Raw genomic sequence first — 22,860 nt, 5'->3', positions numbered from 1 at the left:
TGTAAACCCTCAATCTTCTAAAAAACTACAGGCGCTGACTGATTCGTGACCAGACAAATTCTACGTGCTTGCTCCAGTTAAGTTGTAAATCAAAATAAACCCCCAAATACTTGTAACAAGTCACTTGCTCTATATTCTGACCCTTAACTGCAACAAAACTATGATCACCAACAGATCTTGGATCAAAAATAATTTCTTTTGTTTTGCCAATCAGTTTGAGTCTAGATTATTGTTATTCCACATTGCAGAGCCCAGAATTGGTTGTGAAAGGATACAGTGATTTTGCCACACAGCTGAAGTACATCCTCCAATCTGCAGTGTCAGTACTTGTGATGAGCTTTTTTCCTAAGTCCTTCGAGATGACTGCGAGAATTCCAGTCCTTAGTGGGACAAATGTTCTCTACAAGATATTAATAGCGATTGTGGGAGGAAAAAGAAGAGCAAAAAGCTAGAAACTCTTTCGTTTTTTCCGTATGTTTGCTGAGACGCTCCAGATGGATTTTGTGTTGGGCTGTTGGACTTGTCTTGTTGTTGTCCAATGCGCTTGGACTTGCCAGACTCACAAATGCACTCACACTCTGCTGCAGTCTGAAGTTCAACAAGCTATTACTGATTAACATGTCTAAACCGGGCCAGCCGAACAAGCTTCTCTCAGTCCTTTTCCATCTCTTTGGAATCATTACTGCTTTTGTTTCTTTCCACATACCTCATAAGGCAGCACACTAAATCGCAATTTAAGTTGGCACAATTTTCAAATTGCAAACATTGCAGTTATTTAGATAACAATACGCCCACTGAAATATAAATATATATATATATATATATATATATATATATATATATATATATATATATATATATATATATATACACACACACACCCCCCCACACACACACACACATACATATATACATACATACAATATACACACCTGCAGTTTAGACCTCTACAAATATGTTGTAAAAGTCATAGAATTCTTGTATTAGTTTATCAGTTCATATTTCTGTCATCTCTCAAATATCAATGCTTTTGGGTTTTAAAATAAACACTTTGAACAGAAACTAGCTTTTTATACATTTAGCTCGTGCTGTCCTATTAATCATTATCAAATCTAAATTACAATTAGCTAAGCGCAAAAGCTAACATTTTTGAAGTACCACACTTTCTTTCTCAAACAACCTAATCTCCTGTCTTATTCTGCATAGAAACTGCTAACCGTTTTATTTAGATCTGGACAAACATGTTCTGAAATAGGATTTTTACATTAGTTTGTCAGTTCATATTTCAGTCTTTTTGTCAAACCTTCTGGACACTTTTGAAATGTGAACTTTGAAAAGCAACCTATTATTGAAACATACATCGCAAATCTAATCGAAATCATAATAGAAAAATTTGGAGAAGAATACAACTAAAGTGTCCTGCCCTTCTTCACGTTCCTCGCAAATGTTGGAGAAGTTTGTTGCCGTCCTTAGTATTTGTTTCCTGAGAAACACTGTTGACTTGTCATCCCACATTTCACACTTGGTTTCATCCCCTTAACCTCTAATGGCCAGGGCCTGGATGAGCTGCCCGACCTCCTGAGTCATGCATGTTACGATCATCATCATTCTTATCATCGTCACAGAGACCGGAGACCTGTGGTTCTTTCACTTTTGTTCCACTGGAAATTTGACTCAAGCAGAGGAGCTTGTGAGTTCAACACAAAAGGGATCATGCAATGTTGACGGTTTCATCTAGGATTTCAACTCAAAAGCTTAAAAGTGTTTGGGAATATGCCGCTTTGGACTACCAACTTTGTTCTCTGCTTGCTCTCTCGACTCACTTTCTATGTGTAGAGCCACTGAAAGAGAATACAGTCAAACTTGTTCTTGACAATATGCACAGGCCTAAGCTAAACCAACCTTTCTGTATGTAATTGAAACATATTGAAATAGATGGCTTTCTTGTTCAAATGTGGCGAAATAATAAGCAGATTACTTATTAATTAATTACTGTATCAACTAGGCATTTGATGATACTGAAATATCATGTCATGATTATCATGGCCAAATTAATTGTGATTAACGATTATACTTAAACTTGCTGACAGTTTAAAAATATTATGGATATGAAGACTTATGATTTTAATATTATGAATACATTCCATGTTTAAACAACTGTTATAGTATTGTACTTTGTTATCAGTGAAAACAACTATGATCTAGTGGAAAATATTCCAGATGAGCAGGGCTGTTGACTGAAATTTGGGGGCCTGGGGCAAGAAATCTCACATGGGCCCCCGTGTAATACAAATTAATAGGAAGAGAGTCCAATTCTGGGCCCCTAAAACCCGGAACAACAGACCCCTTTGTCCCCCCCTGTCGACGCCACTGTGGATTAGGTGTTTTCTGCACATTCTGGTGATACAACAGTGATTATCTTTGTTGGTGATTATCACGATTATTGTCCACACTTTTTATCACAAGAAAATATATTATTGTTTAGTGTCCCATCCCTACCTGGTAAATGGAACAGTATTTTTTTGGGGATATATATACGATCATATTTATCGTGAGAATTTTTGCTACTACTAGGAAGGTTTTTACATCAAGGAACCACTCACACATACACATACTCATACACCAGTGTATGCAGATACTAGGGGCGAGATGGCTTAAGTGTCTTGCCCAAGGACACAACAACAGCAGTTATCTGCGGGAGCTGGAATTTCACCGCCAATCTGTGAGTTGGTGGATCTGACCACACAACTAATGATGTTTATGTCGAGAGCGGGATTCGAACTGCCAACCTTCAGATCAGTGGACAGCTCATGTTTTAATGATAATGTACACCCCTGTCCCTTCTATATTTTCTTTCCTGCAATTATCGCTCCTCAAAATTTGTTATCGGGCTTACAAAATAATTAATCATTACAATTTCTCTTACAAAACACACTCGCACCAAGAATTTTGCGCAAGTTTCAAACAATGTGAAACAATGTTAACACAAAGCACAATGAGACAATACAATATGATCTGACAACAAGTCTGTGAATCAAAATCTGGGTCTGTTTTTCTGACCTGCGCTCTCTCTGAAACACTTGGAAATGGCAAAAATATAACATTTAATATCCAATTTGCAACAAGCATTAGTCTGTTTATGGTAAATCTTTTGAAAAATAATTGGAGTGATGACTAAGAATAGTTATTTTTCTGCTCTGTTAACTTGTCTAAGGGTTAAGAACGAGATGTTCACACTTGGCATTGCACTTTAATGGAATAAGGCTAACACCTACACTCACTTCTTCTCTGCTTAGCCCTATTTATAACATTATTTGCTGTGACAGGACCTCACATGTACCAGTTTCATTTTCAGCATTGAGGCCTGGCTTTTACAGAGCAGATAATGTCAATGCACCATGAGTTAACTCTGTTTTATCCTGTTTTTGGCACAAAGCATGAAGGCTGTCTGTTTGTAAAACCTGCATACCACAGTAACGCACACACTTCCACTTCTCCCATCTTGATTCCCTCAGCCTGTTTGACGACACGGCTAAAAAAAAATTACAAGTGACAGAAGACGATGCCCAAAGTCATGGCTGCCAATAGCGACAATAGCAACACTAACAACAGTAACTGTGTTATTTTTAAGACACATGGATACTCAAATCAGGAAGTGTGCCACCATGACAGACAGGATGTAGGACAAATTCTGTTTAAGCATCCACAAATCCTCAAAATAGCATGTTGTTTATGAAGGCTTTAGAGAGTTGACTCCCCAGCTATCCAAAAGGCATTGCTCCAGCTAGATTTAAATAAGAGAAATGGCACAATTCTCCTGTAGTCAGCAATGGAGAAAAGTGTGTTCCCTCTCCCAAACCGCCCTCACCACTTGGAGCCATGTTGTGACTTGTTTAGTGTCGCTTTCAACTTCCTCAATGAACAACTGCGCGTTTAAAAGATGGGAGCGACAGTTGGGAAATATTAGACCAAGGTGTGAGACAAAAAGCAGTTGATAAAAAGGCTGTGTATGTGTGTCAGGTGGATGCATTACTTTCATCAGTGCTAGCGTGTTGCCATGTGCAGCTGTTTGTTCTTGGGTTAGCACACTCTGTAGTGAGTTAGCGGAGCTACGGCACCACAGAGTTGCTCCTTCTCCTCTACTCGTCGTCTCTGATTTATTCTTAACATCTGTCTTTGGCAGGTGTGTGCAAACGCCAGGTCCTCTCTGAGTCAACCTCTGATGTTGTTGCTATCAATACTGAAAGTGGGCCTTGCATCCAACACCCCCACCTTTTTGCTTCTTTTTCTTTCTTTCATTGTTTCTTTCTTTCTTTCCTTTTTTTGTTTAAAAATGAGTCATATTTGTAATCCAAGGCCGTGTTTCAAGTCTTTTGACCCAGAGCAGCAGGCTCTCCTTAAGGGGCTAGCGAGTGGGTGAGATGCTGCTGCTACCTAGGGGTGGAAAATATAGAAAAATTTTATATCTCAATAGTTTTGGGAATTATCCTGACAATGATAATCTAATGTTATTTTTCTAATCCATCGTAAATGTGCTAAAACATGTCTGTAAATGTATTTGTTTAAGAACTAGCGCACAAAGGTGAATACACTGTAAAATTAACCACAAAGCTGCAAAAATTGCACTTTTCGCCCTTGTTTAAAAAATTACACTGCATTACACTTTTTTTTTTTTTTTTTTTTTTTTAAATTAGCAGCATTTTGAGCTTTTCTGTAAATATACATAGTTATCTTGATAACCTAATTTTGCACATCTTCAAAACCACAAAATAAATTTTATCTTATAGAATCAACACATCTTTTTTTTTTTCCATTGCCAGTGAACAAAATCCACAATCTTGCCTTACCAATATGTTACAATATATAAAAAACAAAATATAAACTATGATTTAAAAAAGACATGCTTAAAAAATAAATATTGAAAAAATAAAAACACAATATCACTAACACTTGTCACTAACAGCAGCAACCCGGCAGTTATCGCTTCCACACAAGATGCAGACATCAAACCATGTGTGTTCCTCCTTTAATAATATCAGGTAAAGCGGGGTTGATATTTCCTGCTCTGTGATTGGCTGAGCTATAAGAAAGTGCAAGGTGTGGGTATAGTTACATATGAAAAGCCAGGATGACATAATGGCTCTCTGTCTGTCTGCTCTCTGGGGTCATGTGTTTGAATCGTGGGTGTGGACTGTATGAAGAGACACATCCACCTACAAGAGTGTTACTGTGTCAAAACCAGGCACCACACAAAGGGATAAGATTGGATTGGAGTTCTGACTTGGACCTGAATTAATGGGAAAGGTGATCTAAGCAAGATTATGATGCAACTGTATAAAGTAGATATCATGAGGGTTTTACCCATAATGTTGAACACGTAGAGATATGAGATATGAATGGATACTAAAATGAGTATTGCAACCAGATACTCATTTGAACAAGTATCGATGCTGAAAAAAATCACATAAGCAGGACGAATGGTCTTTATCATTATCATAACTAAAATAAAACCATATGGGACTACTTGAGAAACGTCTATTATATTGTTACATTACCATTTTATTATCATGTTGTATCGAAATCGGTAATGCCTTCTCCTTAGTATTTAAAGTTTTGTATTGTGTTAATTATATAGTTCAGTATGCATTAAATAAACTGAAGGTAAAAAGCACAAATGTTGAACACAGTCTTTTACATCAGGTCCATTATCCAATCACACGCCAAAATCTACATTGAGGTCACATGATTTTGCATTTAAGTATTAATCCACACCTACTGATAACTGCCCTAATAACATGGGAATCTTTATCCTCCAAGACACCCAGCAAGAAACAAGATTTAAAATGTAGTTACCAAATTTCATGATATAATTCCTGCTGCAGTGTGCAAAGTGTGTCTATGGAATTGGCAGGTTATGTGCTAGTTTGACATATGACTTCAGCTTTTTGGATTCTGAGTAGTTGTTGCAGTTGGATGGAGCTGTGTTCATTGACCATTTGGAGGAGGAAGTGTTTCTTTTCAGTGTCATGGTTTCCAGCTGTTGGACAAAGGGAAGTTATGTAACAATCGCAGCAACAGTCGCTAGAGTCATAAAAACAGTGGGCTGATTTTATTTAAGAAATATGCTGAGTTTCAGGACAATTCTAGCCATGTATTTGTAATTAGCTACATAGGAATTACTAAGTGCAGAAAAGTCCCAGTTGACCCAATGCACGACTGTCTCACTGCTGGCTCCTTTCTATACCAATGTATACACAATTAATGGTGTGGCTTGTTCTGAATGTCCAGAGCTCACACTTGTGGTTTGAAACAACTTAATTCCGCTTTATATTGTTTAATTAATCAAATATTGAATTAAAGACTGATATAAAATGCTACTAAACTTGTGTCAAAAAAGTAACTACACTGTAATGACAGCTATATTTTTCATGTACACTTTATACTTTTACTTTTGTGCAAATTTGGCAGTACTTCTAAATGTTAGCCATGTGCTGTACTGTTGCATATTTTCAGTCCTCTTTCCACCATTGTCCATTTCTCTGAGTACATTTTAGAAGAGGTTGTTTTCCTGTTTGCAGTGACTGCGCTGTGACTCACCAAACAGCAGTTACAGAACTGAGGGATGCAGACATAAACAGGGCAGTTGGTTAGGGCCTGAGCTACATGTTGCAACCGTCTGATAAGTCATTTGACGGTTTTTACTTACACCAGATTGTAAAGAATGAAAGTAAATGTGACAATAGTTTACAAAGTGACTGAGTTGACAAAGAGGTCCTCCCAAATCTGCTGTTTAGTTCCTACACATTTAATTTGCATTCTGTTGCTTGTTGATACCAAAATTTGATATATGATTATATATATATATATATATATATATATATATATATATATATATATATATATATATATATATATATATATATAATTTTTCACTTAAGTGGGATTAATTAATTAGTTTTTGTATATATTTTCGCATCTGGTTTGAAATGTTTGTGTGCATATGCACTGTATAGATGTGTGTCTTTTTGTAGAACAGAGATGTCCCGAGGGCTGTACCCCCCCTCTCTCATTACAAATGCTAATGTCATATTAATAAAATCGGCTTAGTCAAAAGGTTTATAGTGTAGCCCACACTCTGAGATTTGGCCTTGACACAGCCCACGTTCTTCAAGTGGAATCATATCATTTCCTTAAGGCGTGATGTTTGCTCCTATAAATCTGCCAGCCCCAAGTGAGACTTTGGTTAAACACCATGTAACTTTTCTACCGGCTTGTCTCCATGGAAATGTTTTTGCTTTACCCAGATTTTTCTAAAGTACGGCATTAAACATATCTAACATTATTTAACATTACATTACACTATTATTCAGTTACAGGTGTTTATACTGCTAAAACAATACCTTGAATAACATTTCTTTCTTAATGCGGGCCCACCTCCCTTCAGATCTGACCGGTTACCTAGTGTGGTAGTGTCACCTATTTGTCTCCATGGTAACATAGATAATTAATGTTATACTGTGGAACATTAAAGGCAAAACCATACCATTTCCATGAAGACAAGCAAGCGGCAGACCCTGCTCCAGAAAAGTGACGGTGGATTTTTAAAGTTGTGGTGCTGTTGGCAGGCTTTGGGAAGGTTGTAAATTGTCAGGCTCTAGGGTTGAGCTCTCGACTCTTGGCCTAGCTGTAGCAGTAATGGCTTCAATGAGACGCGGGCTAATGTAAACATTGTGTTAATGTGTTAGCCGCAGTTTGTAGAGTCACTCGCTGTTAATCATTGCTCAATGCCGCGACTGTCAGGAACAACAACGTCGCAGCAACTGAAGGCCGGATGTACAAGGTTTATGCATAAGGACATTATGACAGATGTTTTTTTAATTTTATTTTTATGCTTGTTCATTGGCAACACATTCTTTCATTGGCTATACTGTGATCATTTTGTCTCAAAGCCAAGATATTACTGCTCAAATTAGAACCCAGTAAAATCACTTCTGGTTTTATATGGCTTTAATGCGTGCCTATTATTGTGGGAGAACTAGTTGGATGTTAGCATAATTGTTAATCCATTGTCATTTTGACTTTGAAATCATCCTTGCTTTACACCTACATTCAGCCCTGGTTTGCACTACAAATGCATTAGGTTGATTGTTGGTTGCCTCTAGCTTTCCCGTGTATTCAAATGGATTATGATAGTCTTTCCCATTATTTATTTTTTATTTTCAAATTTTCCTTTAGATACCCTCAGCTTGCACTAAACCCTAAGATGAGCTTGTTCTTTAGTAATTAAAAGCCAATTTTGTGCAATTGATTAGATTATGCTAATTGTCCCAGATCCTATCTTTCAAAGCGACACAGATCAGGCAGTGGTGAGGGAGGACGCAGTGACAGTCCAGCCGCCATTACAAGCTGCTGATTTCTGCCGAGTGCTTCATAAAATGTCAGAGCGCTTCTCCCTGGGCAAGACACTGAAAAATGGCAGCGCTGTGATGTGCTGGCACCTCACCTGCTGCACTGTGTGTGTGTGTGTGTGTGTGTGTGTGTGCGTGTGTGTAGTTACTGTTGTGTGTTTCTCTTGTTGCAGTGGAGCAGAACAGAGGAGCTGGCTGCCCGCTGATCTGCCTCCCTCCTCAGTCAATACAAGCCCATTCGCTCACCAGCCAGCCCCTCACTCGTGTAACATTAAGTAAAGTGTCTATTTGAACAAAGGAATACAGCTGCGTGACGTTTTCAGTTTAGCAATAGGCCATATGGAGATGTGTAAAATTGTCTAAAAATACCTTTGTGTGTAAAAATAGCTTTGTTAGTGGTAAAGGTGTCCATGTGTGAATGAACAGATAAATACTATCTAAGTGCATAAAATTTTGTGAAAAATGAAATGAAGTTTTTTTGGAGTTGACATGACTTGAGTTAAAACTGTATTATACGAGAATTTCACTAGCATAATTGGGATTTTGAATTATTCTTTGTTGCTTAGCTGGATCAATAGAAGAAAGTTGATTGATTGCCAATACACTAAACATCTGGGGTCAATTGATGAGGGGTCAGTGGAACAATGAGGGACACAAATTTTTTTTTTTTCAAAACAATTCTTTTAACATCTGCGCTCAAAAAATGAACTTCTGCCATCCAAACTTTTAAGAACCAAATGAGTGAATTTGTTTGGAAATTTGTCATTGAGAAATAGTAAGACTTTGTTGTGGCTTATTTGAGGATTTATTACTGAATTAATACATTCCCTTGTTAATCTCCCTTGATTGACCACTGAATTAATTATAGTAGTGGTTGGTCAATGTTTGCTATCTAGTTTCCTATGAAATCAACATAAAGCTCCTCTATGTAAATTCTCCTTGAACAGAGGAATGCAGCCAGTATACATATTGCTTCTAAGATCTTTTTCATGTTGTAGCTTAGGTTGCCAGATTGTTGCTTTAAACTCCTCGCTTGTTAAGACTTTCATTTGATTCCATGATAAACTCACATGTACCACCAGATTATGACGCAAACATGTATTTCTCGCTCACCCTATTTGGCATTTTGCTTTTGTTCAACACAAATCTGCACATTCTTTAATGATGCTATTACAAGCCTGTTTTATTAATATTGATTTGGACAAGAAAAAAAGGCGGAGGAGAGTGGAGAGAGAGAAAGAGAGGTCGTGGGGGAAAGTGTTAAGAAGATGGGGGTTTGCTCAAGAGATGATAAACACAGCCAAGCATTTGAGCAGCCATTTTGCGGTGCGGTATTGACAGCCAAATGAACTGTTAATAATATACACAAGCAGGTGAGTGAATGCAAGGGCCATAACATGAACTTTCACAAGGATTTGGACACAGTGGTGCAACAGTATGGGTTAGCAGTGAATAGGGATGTCAAGCTAATTTAGTTAAACCATATTATATGGTTTCTTCTTCTTCTTCTTCTTTTTCTTTTTCTTATCTTCCTCTAATTAAAACAAAGATTTTGTTTTAATTAGTATTCACTATGAACCAGCTATTCTGTGTTCTTAATAAAGATTGAATTGAATTGAACAAGTCACAATATAGTCGTAAGAACTAAGAAATAATAATAATTGTGAGCATTTTTTGAAGCAAAAAAAAAGTAATTTCATTATGCTCTGTACTCTAAATAAGTAAGCCTGCACGTAGAAAGAAACTATATATGGCAGGCATGACCAAACTGCGGCCCGGGGGCCAAATGCGGCCCTCAGACCAATTTTTATCGGCCCTCAAGCTTCTACGTGAATTGGCCCATACTACCTTAAATAGTACTTTTTACTGTACATTTCTAAAAATCAAATATTTAATGCATCCCTTTGAGGATTTAAGCATGAATAAAGTTCTAGTGGTTCAGTTTAACTTGTAATTATTGGTGACCAGTCTATGGCCCTCAATCAGCCCTCAGCTTTGTCTGTGTTTTTATACGTGGCCCTTAATGAGAAAAGTTTGGACACCCCTGGTATATGGTAATAGAAGTGAATGCAAGTGAATTAGTGGATTGGTTGTCAGTGTAGTTCGCTCATGGTGTCAATAATTGTGAAAAATCCTACATGTTTGATATTGCAACATCCTCATTTTTGCTTTGCTGCTAAAATATAGCAGTTGAATCATTGCTAAATCTACTAAAAGGGTCAAGGGGCTACAGGAAATTACGTTTTTGTAAAGACCAAATAAAAAGCCATAAATGATCATCCTTGGTATTTTTTGTACTATTGACCTTGTTGCTGCATACATAAGTACTACAGCATAATTAGTTCTTCATATTTCATTTAAATAAACTATTCATTAAATTCACACAGTCTACATTTGTTCATTGAATTCAGTCAATAGCCACAGCTAGTATCAGTATATTTAGCAAAGAGATGCACTCTGTATCTCTGAATACATCTAATCCGCACCTTGCTGTAAGTGATGGTCTTGAATAAGCGATTTCAGACAGAGCTGCTCTTATCTGAATCGTGTCACATTTTCGCAGTGATAGCAGTGCTCCAACACAGAGGAAAGTTTCAGCTGAGCAGAAGTGACTCTGCGGCACCATTGGATGTGTAGAGGGGTAGAAGGGGCTGCTCAAACTGCTGCCTGCGTCCTCCACTGTTCTGTCACCGTCAATTTGTCCTGTGTTCCCACATTCATGTCATTTGCATTATGTATATCTATAACCCCATGTTCTCTCTCTCTCTGTCTCTCTCTCTCTTCTCTCCAGCTGCCCTTTTTCTCCCTCATTGAATCTATACTATGCATGCACAGCTAACTGCTCCTATTGTCTCAAAATCCTAAAATTCATTCATTTTCTTTGACTTATTCCAGACTGAAGTAACACTCTATAATGGATACACTTTACTTAGCATGAACAAAGACTTAAAATTAGCAAATAGTTTGTTAAGAACAATTCAATAATTAATAACTAATAACTATTAATAACTACTATGCCCGTAGTTATTAAGCTACGGGCCTAGTAGGCATTTTCACGTAATATGATAAGATTTAAGCTGTGCAAGTTCGAATAATTAACTTCTGTGGTTAATCATTGCTTCTGCTATGTATTTGTTGCAACTCAGGCCTTTTTAATGATACTGTTTATTTGAAAAGTGTTTTACTGAAATTATCTTGCTTTGTGTCACTGGCAAAAAATTGTTTCAATTTTATTGTTTAGCAGTATTTCTCTGTACAAATATACCATGCTTCAAACTGTTATTGCGACAGGCCTAGTAACTACTTAATAAATACCCTAGCTCCTAACCCTAACTTGTTAATTAAGTAGCTACTAAGCCTTAATCATTCTTAATAAACTATTTGGTCATTATAAATTATATCTTGTTCACTCTTTATTAAAGCTAATTAAGGTGTAGTTATTATAAGTGGTACTCAAACTGGGAGCTCTTGAGTCCATAAATCTTACTGCTGTATTAATGGGGAAATTTAGTTTGTTGAGTCTTCAAATAATGCTCACAGAACAAATATCACCTCAAAATGCTTGTTATTACTGTAATTGTAACAGAAATGGGCAGAACATGTGGTTTATTGTTTAGCTTCAATGTGTCTAGTCTGCTTTCTTACTATTATCTGCACATTTGTCATGGAACTTTTCCTGCTGAGAACTTGCAAACTAAAGCCAAAGGTATCCAGGTAAAATTGAATGTTGACAAGTCTAAAAGTGCAGTTTTTGTGTTTTCGTTACATGTTGAGCACACAATATTTCAGCCACAATGTAGGAGCCCTCAAGGTAACATTTTTGCAAATCATCACTTTAGTTTTTTTCCCATTGAGCTGCGTTGGAAAGCTGAGTGATTCTGAAATGGTACAAGAGCAAATGTAGAAATGTGGTGTAAATTGTCATTAGTCTTAAGCACATTGACAACCATGTGTTACCTTGGCTCTAATGGTGTGCCTGTGGGTTAGGGCGCTGCTGCATTTGCATTGGTGTATGTGTTATTGTCTAAAATAGCTGCATGATGTTATCGTGTGCTTCCAAACGGCTCCACAGTCATTATGGACTCTTGTCGACACATGCAGCCACCAGCTCCATGGGCAGATCTCTGTAATGAGCAGAGAGACTGGCAGACTGTTAGCGGTTAGCACAGGGAGAAGGGCACATTCATCAGAGATGATTGCCTGATGCACGCTCCTGCCTTTTTCATGTGAAGACCCTGCTAGGTTACCACTGGGAGAATAATTATCTTTGCCTCAATGCAGATGCCAACGAGTGGATTTTTTAATACTGTGCTTTCCTTATGTTTGTGAGTGCAACGGTACACACCAAATCTTTCTGAAAACACATCATTGCAGTCTATTCCTGTCTCGGCGATGTTGGTGGAGACATGTGTGGATGAGCTGAGTAACACTATTCTGTCACACACAGGTTCGACATCAAGCACAAGTGACAGGCCTATCCTCTTCCTCTGCACCGAGTCATCACCATGTCCCAAAATCACATTAGAGTGCCGTAGCCAGCGCCGGAGGATGTGAGGGATGTTGATTCCAGTCTCTGGCATCTCTGCTCGGCTTCAAAACGCAAATAAAGCCGTTTGGCACAAGTTGATTCCTTGTCATTTGAAAATGTACAGAATGCGTGTGGCGTGCCATTTTGGTTTTCTGATTTCTCCAAAGCCTCTTACTGAGACATGGATCTGTGTTTGTGTGTTAGCAACACTTGCTGTGCATTCACACAGAACCATATCATTGCCTTTCACCCTGGCAATGCCAGTCTCTATGGAGAGCTCCAGTGATACGTTTAGGCAGGAGGCAGTGGCTGTAATAAGACCTGTGGCCAATAGCGCTGCCAAGGCGAGTCGAGGCGGTGGTGCCCGGCTCTGCCATCTGTCACTGGGCAGCAGCAGGCCCAGGGAGGGGCCGTTCACTCTGCTGTCAGCTGACAGGCCGCTTTGGGGCCGCTGTCTTTTGTACTGCTACGGGCGTCTGCTCGGTCCAAGTATGAGGCGATAACAGTCCTAAACCAAGGATTTAGTCTGGACCAAACTGGATAAACAACTACACTAGGACTAAACACAGGATTAATAAGAGGCTCAACTAAGACCAAACAGCAATATTTGATACCTACAGCAAATACCGGGTAGATTTTGTCTATACCCATCCAAGAGGCAGTAAGCCATTAATCAAAACCAATAGCTATTCCACTACAACAATTCAGTCTGATGTCCCCTTGATGAAAAAGACATTTCCAGTCGTTGGTTGTAAATCTGTTCTGCTGCCTGTGAATGTTGCCTGTGAGTGACCACAACCAGCTTAGTGTCGAGTTAAGACTATTCCTTTAAACGACTATGTTCTCAGTGTGACACTGGACAAAGGTTGTCACTTATTTTGCCAAGGCGTCGCGTTATGCCACTTCCGAGCTGCTGCTGGGTGTGTGTGCGGAGGGCCGCGGTACAACCACGACTGAAGCGGTCAAGCAGCCTGTGCGTGCACTCTGCTATAAGCAACATGATCTGTCTCACTTAGTGATCATCGGTTGCCAGCATGCAGAGCACAAACATCCATATGCACATGTCATGGTCAGCAAAAACAACAACATTATGAACATAAACAGAAAGAAGAGACCAGACAGTCTGAAATACAGTTAAGTATATAAAACCAAACTAAAATACTACAGAAATAAATTAAACATTATGAGCACATGGAGGAGGATTATAGATGTCTGTTAAAACAAGATGTATGAAAAGTGCTTTGAGCTTTTAAAGTAGAATTGGCTGTGCTCAGTGAAGTTAATACATACTACATACTACATGGTACAGTACACTACATGGTATAGTTTAAAGTTTACATGAGTCTCACCCTTTTAAAAAATGCAGCGACTTAACACTACTTAAATTATATGCTAATGTTGGATTACTCTTTTATAATCCTGTGTTTTACTAGCAACAATCAACGTGACACACTTGCTATGTTGACTTTCCCATTGTTAACACGGACGAGCTAAAGTCTGCAGCTTGTTCTAAAGCACAACATATTACAGCAGCAGCAGAACATGGAGGGAGCAGTTGAGCTGGGAGCACCTTGAGTCTTTGAATGGGGTCAGGGCATGGTGGGGTATAATGCATTTCCACGGGGCCGGCGCTCCTTCCATTACAGCCGCAGAAGAGACATTGTGTCCACACTCTGATTACCACTGATCCATGCTGATGACTCTGTTGGCGGATTATCTCAGTTAGTGTGGGCCATCTGTTCCTGTGAGTGCGTGTGTTGTTTTGTGTGTTTGACGGCGGGGCTGAGACATGAGGGGGGCCAGGACTTGGAGCGGCTGCACATTTCTATAGCCACATGGAGCAAAGGCGCTCGTAAAGTGTAGCATGCATGGCTGTATGTATGTTCTCCTCTGTGTGTTTACACCAAAGTGGGTGTCCCCTATCAAAAGAACCAGGGGCACATTTCTCACAAATATACTGCTCAGTCACTGCCAAATAATAACAAAGATTTAATTTTGTAGTAAGAAAGTATTTGACAAGTAGGAGGTAAAACTGTATGAATGTTATAGTAAATTTAGAAAATTAATTAATGTAGGCTATACTGTGTACTAAATCAGTTATTTAGTGTAACATTCCTGTTGCATAATGATGTACTTGTCTGATTTTCAACAGCCTCTCCAAAACACCCAGGCCACCAGTCCTCTTTAAAAAGTGAATCAGCATGTCAAATATAGGTTTTTGGCCATGTGGTTTTTAACTTGTGCTATCAGTTATAAGGTTAGAGACTTCAACCCTAAAAAAGTAAATAACAGGTTTTCCCTCATTCTTCTAGAATGGTGTGGGCAAGCCTTTTGACACGGGCCACAATGGGTTCTAAAATTTACAGAGGGGCTGCGCTAGGATATACATATGTATGTATTAAATTAGAAATTTGGCCTGTAACCTGTAGCAAAGCATGATTTACCCTTACCTATTTTAATATCATTTGTTCACATTCGGCGGCCCTGATTAATAAGCCCAAAGGGCTGTGTGTGGTAGTTTGCCCATGCCTGTTCTAGAAAAAACATTACTTTACGCTATTAGTAAGTTACTGAGGTTTTGTTGAAGATAAAGGCTTGACCTCTCAGATAAGCTTTCTCAATTTAGTATTAATTACAAGGTTAAAACAGTATTAGCTTTAAAACCCTTGTATTTGGAATTAGGTAAAACATCTCTAATACTAAGTCCTGAGAACCACATTTGCTGTCTGTTACTGTACAATATTACTGGTTTTTAGAGGGTTCAACACTCAAAAACATTCTTGAAGGGAAAAAAAAGGCAGGTTTTCCCTCATTGTTCTAGAAGAATAATACTATTAGTAAGTAAGTGAAGTTTCCAATGCGGTAATATGGATTAAATTTTGTTAAAGGCACTTTACATCTCAGATAAGGTTTCTCAATTCAGAATTAAATACAAGTTTAGGCAAAACATCTCGAATACCAAGTCCTGAGAACCACTTTTGATATCTCTTACTGTACAGTATTCAAGGGTGTTAACACTTTGAAAAAAAAAAAAAAAAAAAAAAAAAGGTTTTCCTTCATTATTCTAAAAGAAAAGACAGATAATTACTTCATGCTATTAGTAAGTAAGTGGGGTTTCAGATGTTGTAATATGGACTATCTGTTACTGTACAATATTCCTGGATGAATGAGGAATTAGACTATTACTAACAACAATATAAAATACTCCAGTCTGGTCTGCCATATCAAATGCAGCAAAGCTTTTTAAAACGTTATTTTGGTTCAGTGATGTAGTGCTTTAGATATTTGATGTCAAAAGCTGCATTGTGTAAGAGGGGGGTGTAAACCTGCTGCTTGGGTAAGTATGCTCTCAAATGCAACATACAGCAGTCAATACATGAGCACATATGCATGATGCAAGGCCACATACAAGCAACACAGACCATTACATCTGCTCCGAACACACGCACTGCACCTCCCTTTATACAATTGTGCCCTCCTTTCATATGATCCTGACATGTGATGGCTCCTATATGCAGGCCACATGCAATCATAAAACCACAGGGCTGTTTATAGCTGTACTATCTCCTGAAGGGCCTCTGCACCATGCCGCTATTAGCCGTACGCGCTGACAGCTGGGTGCTCTGCTATATTTGTGTACGTGACTGTGAATCCGACTTTGCAACACATCTTATAAATCATAGTTCAAGCCATTAGCATAAATTCTGCCTCTCCTTGCATCAGGAGACCTGCTGTTTCGTGCATTCTCGTTCCCGATTGGTCGGCGATGTTTAAGTCAGATTGATTTAGCCGTTCATGGAGATTATAACACATCTTATAGCGCCACTGTGCTCTGCCATTAATTACCTATAAAATCAAGCTAATTCTGATGCTAAATCCATTTTAATTTCTCATAATTAAGTCAGGATTGGATGCTTAAATACCTTGGCGCTGTGTTATTGTTACAATCATCGTTGTGGCTCTGCATTTGGAGCTCAGCAATCTTCTTATTGTTATTAGATTTAATTGCACTAAGTGATCGGTTTTGCAGTTGTCGGGGGAAGATGGACTTGCCTTGCAGTGGTTTTTCCTCCCGCTGTCCTTTCTCTCTCATCCCAGAAAGAGGCCCTTTGAGAGATGGTGAGAGATGAGACATGGCGAGGGGGAGGGGAGCAATGTGCTTTACACCTCTGCAAAGGAGGGATTGCTTTTTTGTTGTTTGTTAGGGCCGAATCAATTCTGTTCACATCATCACGTTCTGACAGGGCGAGGCATTAAGCGCAGATATAGAGAAGAGACAGGAATGCTTTAGCAGCTTGTCTTTTCCTCCCATTTGGTTGATGCCTTTTACAACAGCATCACACTGTATTATCTTGGTCATCCTTTCCCCTCTATCATTTCTGCGCTTGTTTTTCAGATGCCCTGATAAAGGTAGGGAATGATCTGCCTCACTCACCAGCTGACACTACAGGAGCTAGCTCGTCCTTGGAGACACAAACCTATAGTTTTCTCATCTGTTCTGGTAATTATGACTGACCACAACTCTCCTCTCTTGCCCCTAATCATATTCACTTTTATTATTTAGACCGTCCGCGTGCGGGAAAGAGGGTGTAGGGGTGGGGGATGCTATTTTGCATCTGGTGAAACCTCAACCTGGCATTTAAAAGGTGACAACTTGTGTATGTCAGCCTCCCAAATGTGTCATAGGTAACCCATCACTAAATGACTAAAACAGAAATTAATCCTCCTAAGTAAAGTGTAAGTCTGGTTTTTGCATGCTTGCAATGCTTTTCTTTAACCCACAAACTTGTCACCTTGCGCAGGAGGCCATTGGACGGACCTATGACCTTGCTCGTAATTACACAATCGCCATCTTTCTTCTTCTTCTACACTGCAGCAATGGCAGTTATGGCCGCCCAAGTCCGATGGCACAGCAGTAGCCTCCCTCCCCACGGACTGCAGCAGGTTCGCTTGTCATCCGCTCCTCTCTTTCTTTCTCCTCCTCTCTCTCCCTCTCTCGCTCTTGTCAGTGTTGCTCCTGGCGAAAGGCTGATACTTGATATTCAGAGGATAGCAGCTTTTGTCTCAGAGATTTAATCAGTGGCTCTGCAGAGGAGAGAGGGAGGTGGGGAGGGAGTGGGAGATGGAGCCAGGGACTGTTTATGTGTAATGACACAATAACAAAGCCTGCCTGTAAAACACAATCTGCAAACTGTGCTTTTGAAGGGGATTTTCGGGCCTGGATTAGTGTCAAGCGGACGGAGACGAGAGGAGAGCTGAACCAGTCCGGGTGGATGTGACAGACAGGAGCGATGTGCCACTTTTTAATGTGCCATACTGTGTTCACAACTCTCTCAAATGGGTCTGCTCTGAAACATTTATTTGGCTGTGCCCACGCATTAGCAATGTAAACGGGCTCGTTGATAGGATTAAACAGGGTACATGTATTTGTACTTTTTGTGATAATAATGAATTGGTCTGTTGCCAAAGACTTGTGCTCTACTCTGGCAACAAATAAAGTAGTGCTAATAGACTTATTCTCATCGACTTTAGTTTTCAGGGTCAAAATAAAATCTTCCGCCCCCAAGTTGGTAGTGATTCACTCTCTGATTTTGCATCAGATCTTGTTTCTTGACTCAATCCACTTTATATTCATCCTGGCTTGTGACCTCGCTAAGCCATACTAGTGGGGAGCACTTCCTATAATACATAGAGAACACCTGGAAGTGTTGTCACAATGCTAAAAAGGAAAAGACAGCCCTGTCACGATAACACATTTTCAAGTGTGATTTATTGCTGAAGCCAATATAGACATTAAACAATAATAGTGAAACCAAACCATAAAACAGAAATACCCCCCCAAAACGTATTCTAAATGTGCAATATTGTTGAGCTGTATAAATGAATAGGAATGCAACACTTAAGTAATTAGTTTCTGTCATTTTAGTTCATAATTCAACCTTCTAAAACTCAAATCTTATCATATTGCAAAAAAATAAAATAAAAAAAACCAAAAACCCACTAGTTCAAAGAAAAAATACCCACAATAAATATTGATAAAATGATTGTTTCATTTATAATATATTGAACGATAACTCGCTATAGGAATTATTCTGACAGACCTATAGATTGCCTATAGATTGACACCTATACCAAATCATAATCAAAATACACTTTTTAGATGGAAGACTAATTGTCAAAACAACATATTTGTAGCTTCTTGAATATTAATAATACATTGTATATTACTCTGGTATAGATCAATATAATTTTTAAAACTGTGTAGAAAAATTCAAATGTTGTCCTGTTAATATCAGTACTTGCTGATATGAGTATTTTGTGTCAGTAGTAATTTTAGTGTCAAGTATCAAAGTTGTCAGAAAGTGCCACTCAATTCAAATTACGTTTCCTTGTACATTAATGGTTCTCTAATGTGTCCGTCCTATCTTGTTCCCCCTCACTCTGTTCCATGTTTGCTCTGATAGGCTTCTGCCAGCACAACTACATAGACAAAACTATGCATAAACTGTTATTTAGTTTCTAAGAGTGAGCATCGCAAACTAAAGAAGCAGAGCACATTGCATTTTGCTTTAATTTACTAAACAGTCATTCGCCAAGAAGCTTTCTGTTTTATTGCCCATTCCTTTGGCGTTGGACCAGCTGTTAATGGGTCCATTGAATATAACACCCAGGAAACATGTTGGTCCTACCCAAGAACATATATTTAAAGTTGAAGCTTTAATCATTCAGCATTAAGTAATGGATTTTTTTGTGTAAGATTTTCCAATGGGATTTTCTATTGTTGCTGGGGACACACACTATCGTAATCTAATCAAAATTTTAGTTGACACATTTATCAAATTGCAAAGGCTGCAATTATTTAGATCGTAGAAAACAAAACAAAAAACGTTTTTTTGTACCTGGAGTAAAACCTCAATAGACATGTTCTGACATTAATGGGATTCTTATATTAGTTTTGTAATAGTCTTCTCTCAAATGTTAATGCTCCTACAGTGGTTTACAATGTGCTGTCTGAATTCACTTTTTAAACAAGTCTCATCACAATCACAATACTTGTCAGAAAAATAACTGTTGCTCAACTTTAGATTTACTTAAGTTTTAACATCTAAATTATACATCGTCACTTTTGAGTTTCCAAACAGCTTCACACTGTCTTGCCTCTTATCACCACTGAATAATGCCGGTGCAGTATTTGTCCAGATGTTTGATGGTTTAATCTCGTCGGCTGGTCAATAAAGGCTGTCTCCTAGTGTTGATAATGGAACATTTTTGGTTAATGCATCCATGGCCTAAAAGTCTCTCTCTATTTAGTCTTAGTTGTGACTGAAAGGAGTCTGAGCGATGATGCCTTAAAGAGCTCTCGGTTTAAATGGCATTCACTTCCATCAGGCTGCACTGAAGGGACTGTAGTCAAACACAGGTGTAAAACTACTTTGTTTACTCCCGTGCCCATGGATTTGTCTCAGAAAGGGCAGGTGAGGTAGCTAAGTGAAAATGGACTATTTGCTTGTTTTTATTTGAAGATTTTTTATTTATTTATGTATTTTCTGAGTGGAAATAATAATCTTGTCTTGTTTTGTGAAAGTCATTACACACATACTGATCTCTTATATTGCAAAGATGTTGTCTTTTGGAAAGTGTTTTAAAGTAGGAGTGTTACGTATACAAGGGCTATTACAATATATATAAAATGTACTATTGAGGCAGTTTGAGCAAGATTTTCAATTCATGTCAGTCTAAGTTTATTTGTATAGTACATTTAAAACAACTTCAGCTGACCAAAGTGCTTTACATAAAAAAACCCAAAAACAAATATACAGATAAATCGATGCATAAGAAAAATACAATTAAACACCAAGATATCATGTCTGACCAGTTTTCCAGGGGGAAGATGTGGGTAGAGATTTGGATAGAGGGTGAATGGATTGATTGTTTGTTTGTTTTTTGGCAGTATGTACCACCTCATGCACTTCTAATTGATCTTGAGACCCACTTATATGTATCTTCAATTTCATCAACCCCTTTATGAGCCATGACTGGCCAAGTTTACTAGTTTATATCCTACTGATTAAGATAGATGTTCATATTCTGTTCACTAGTGCTTTCAAGACTATAGTAAAATTTCATCTGACTCACTAAGGCAGTACCACCAAAGTCATAGAAAAAATTGTACACTTTTATGAATAAAGTCACTATGATGTGTGAATAATACATAGATGAACAATGAAATCATTCTACTAAAAACACAAGACGAAATATTCCTTGTCTACACAGTCCTTTTTTATTTAAATATTATTTTGGGCAAATGATTGAACTTACTCCTTGTTCGTCAGGTTTTTTTTCTAAGTGTTTTTTTATTTTTATTTTTGCCATTTGTACTGATCTGATTCATGGTACTGGAAATATAATACTACCAATACTAGCTAGCTAGCCCAACCTTATCCTTTCATCCCTTCCTCTGTATCATCCAATTTGAAAGTTTTGGCCTAGTCTTGCTGTGAGTACACGTTTCTGCCTCAACTTTCTGTGTTTTTGTTTTTTATTCTATTGATAAGGGCTTTGTAAAGGTCACACGGGTCCCTTTTGATTTCAAATGCTTTTGCCGCAGGATGTGCTTTCCGAGCCTTGCTTTTCCCCTTGCCTCCAAATGTAAAAACCCACTTTGCTGTCTAAGATGGCACTTTTTCTGAGTTCATATAAATCAATAGGGCTGGGAGGCAGTGAGCATGGCTAAATAGAAATATTGTTCCGGGGAAGTGAGTTGTGAAGAGGAGAGTGCGAGTGGATGCGTGTGTTTGCTGTTTAGTGCTGGTGTGCTGTGCTATTGTAACCCTGCTGATTGGATTGTGTTTGACAGATATGGAGTCCGGAGAGCGGCTGGCCTCTCCTGTGCCCACCCTGTCTGCGGCGCGCACCTCCTCTCCCGCGGCTTCCTCCTCCTCCTCCTCCTCTTCGTCACCCGCGCCACACTCAAAGAGCAGCCTGGCCCCGAGCCCTTCTGGACTGGCATCCACCCTTAGTAACTCTGGTAAGCATTAGACATACGACTTAAATATGTGATAGAAGCAACCAAACTTGATACTACTATTACTACTACTACTACTACTACTACTACTGCTACTGCTACTTCATGCTACTAGTAATACTGTTAGTGCTGCTGCTACTACTGCTACTATTAGAACTGTTAATACTACTTCTACCTACTGTTAGTGTTTTTACTGCTGCTACTCCTACTATTACTACCCACAATTACTATTCCTACTACTACTATTGCTGCTTACATATTTAGGTAAAATAAACAAAACATACAATAAACTTATAATGGTCACCCCCTATTGGTGATATAAAGGCTAGTTGACTTCACAATTACTGGGGATTCAAGGTATCACAGTTGGTATAATAGTATGTAATAATTGTGTATTTTTCAACTTTTATCATTTAGAAAACACAGTATATAAAAAGCTACTTACAAATGCAAAAATAGCAAACCATTTTAAAATAATTTTACTGAAAAAATTCAGCTGGGCACATATTGTTGGTATGGTAACTGCATTGTGAATGAAAACACATTAAGGTGTTTTGTGCATCATTTTAATACAGTAATCCTCACATTAAAATCTGACATTTTGAGCACCTCACTAAACACAGAACACAAGCCACCAATAACCTCCAGACAGGTCACTCTTGATAGTATTCACGATCCACTTCTTTGCCATATTAAACAACTTTGCCGTGGTGTTAATTATACAGTCATTTTGCATCTGACATTGAATACACCTCACTCCTTGTTATGTGTTTTTATTTTATTTTATTTTTTTCATTTTTTCTGCTTCCCCCTTCCTTTCCTGACAGCTTGGGTTGCAATTGAAAAGCGGCTGCATTAATGAATCCCAAACAATTAGGAGGTTCTTTTGTGTGAGAACT

At 38.4% G+C, this 22,860-nt stretch overlaps 1 protein-coding gene across 1 annotated transcript in view; it reads left to right on the top strand.

Moving 5' to 3' along the window:
• Positions 1-22,860, top strand: part of LOC117388721 (bromodomain adjacent to zinc finger domain protein 2B-like) — a 96,061-nt gene that overhangs the window by 41,115 nt on the left and 32,086 nt on the right. Inside the window, 1 exon segment of the mRNA XM_033986308.2 lies at positions 21,794-21,964. Within this exon segment, the coding sequence (XP_033842199.1) occupies positions 21,796-21,964 (169 nt within the window). The 5' untranslated portion in view covers positions 21,794-21,795.

This window comes from Periophthalmus magnuspinnatus, chromosome 3 (genome assembly GCF_009829125.3).
Source record: "Periophthalmus magnuspinnatus isolate fPerMag1 chromosome 3, fPerMag1.2.pri, whole genome shotgun sequence".
Lineage (NCBI taxonomy): Eukaryota > Metazoa > Chordata > Actinopteri > Gobiiformes > Gobiidae > Periophthalmus > Periophthalmus magnuspinnatus.
Note: the sequence above shows the minus strand (reverse complement) of the source record. Positions and strands in the feature narration are given on the sequence as shown.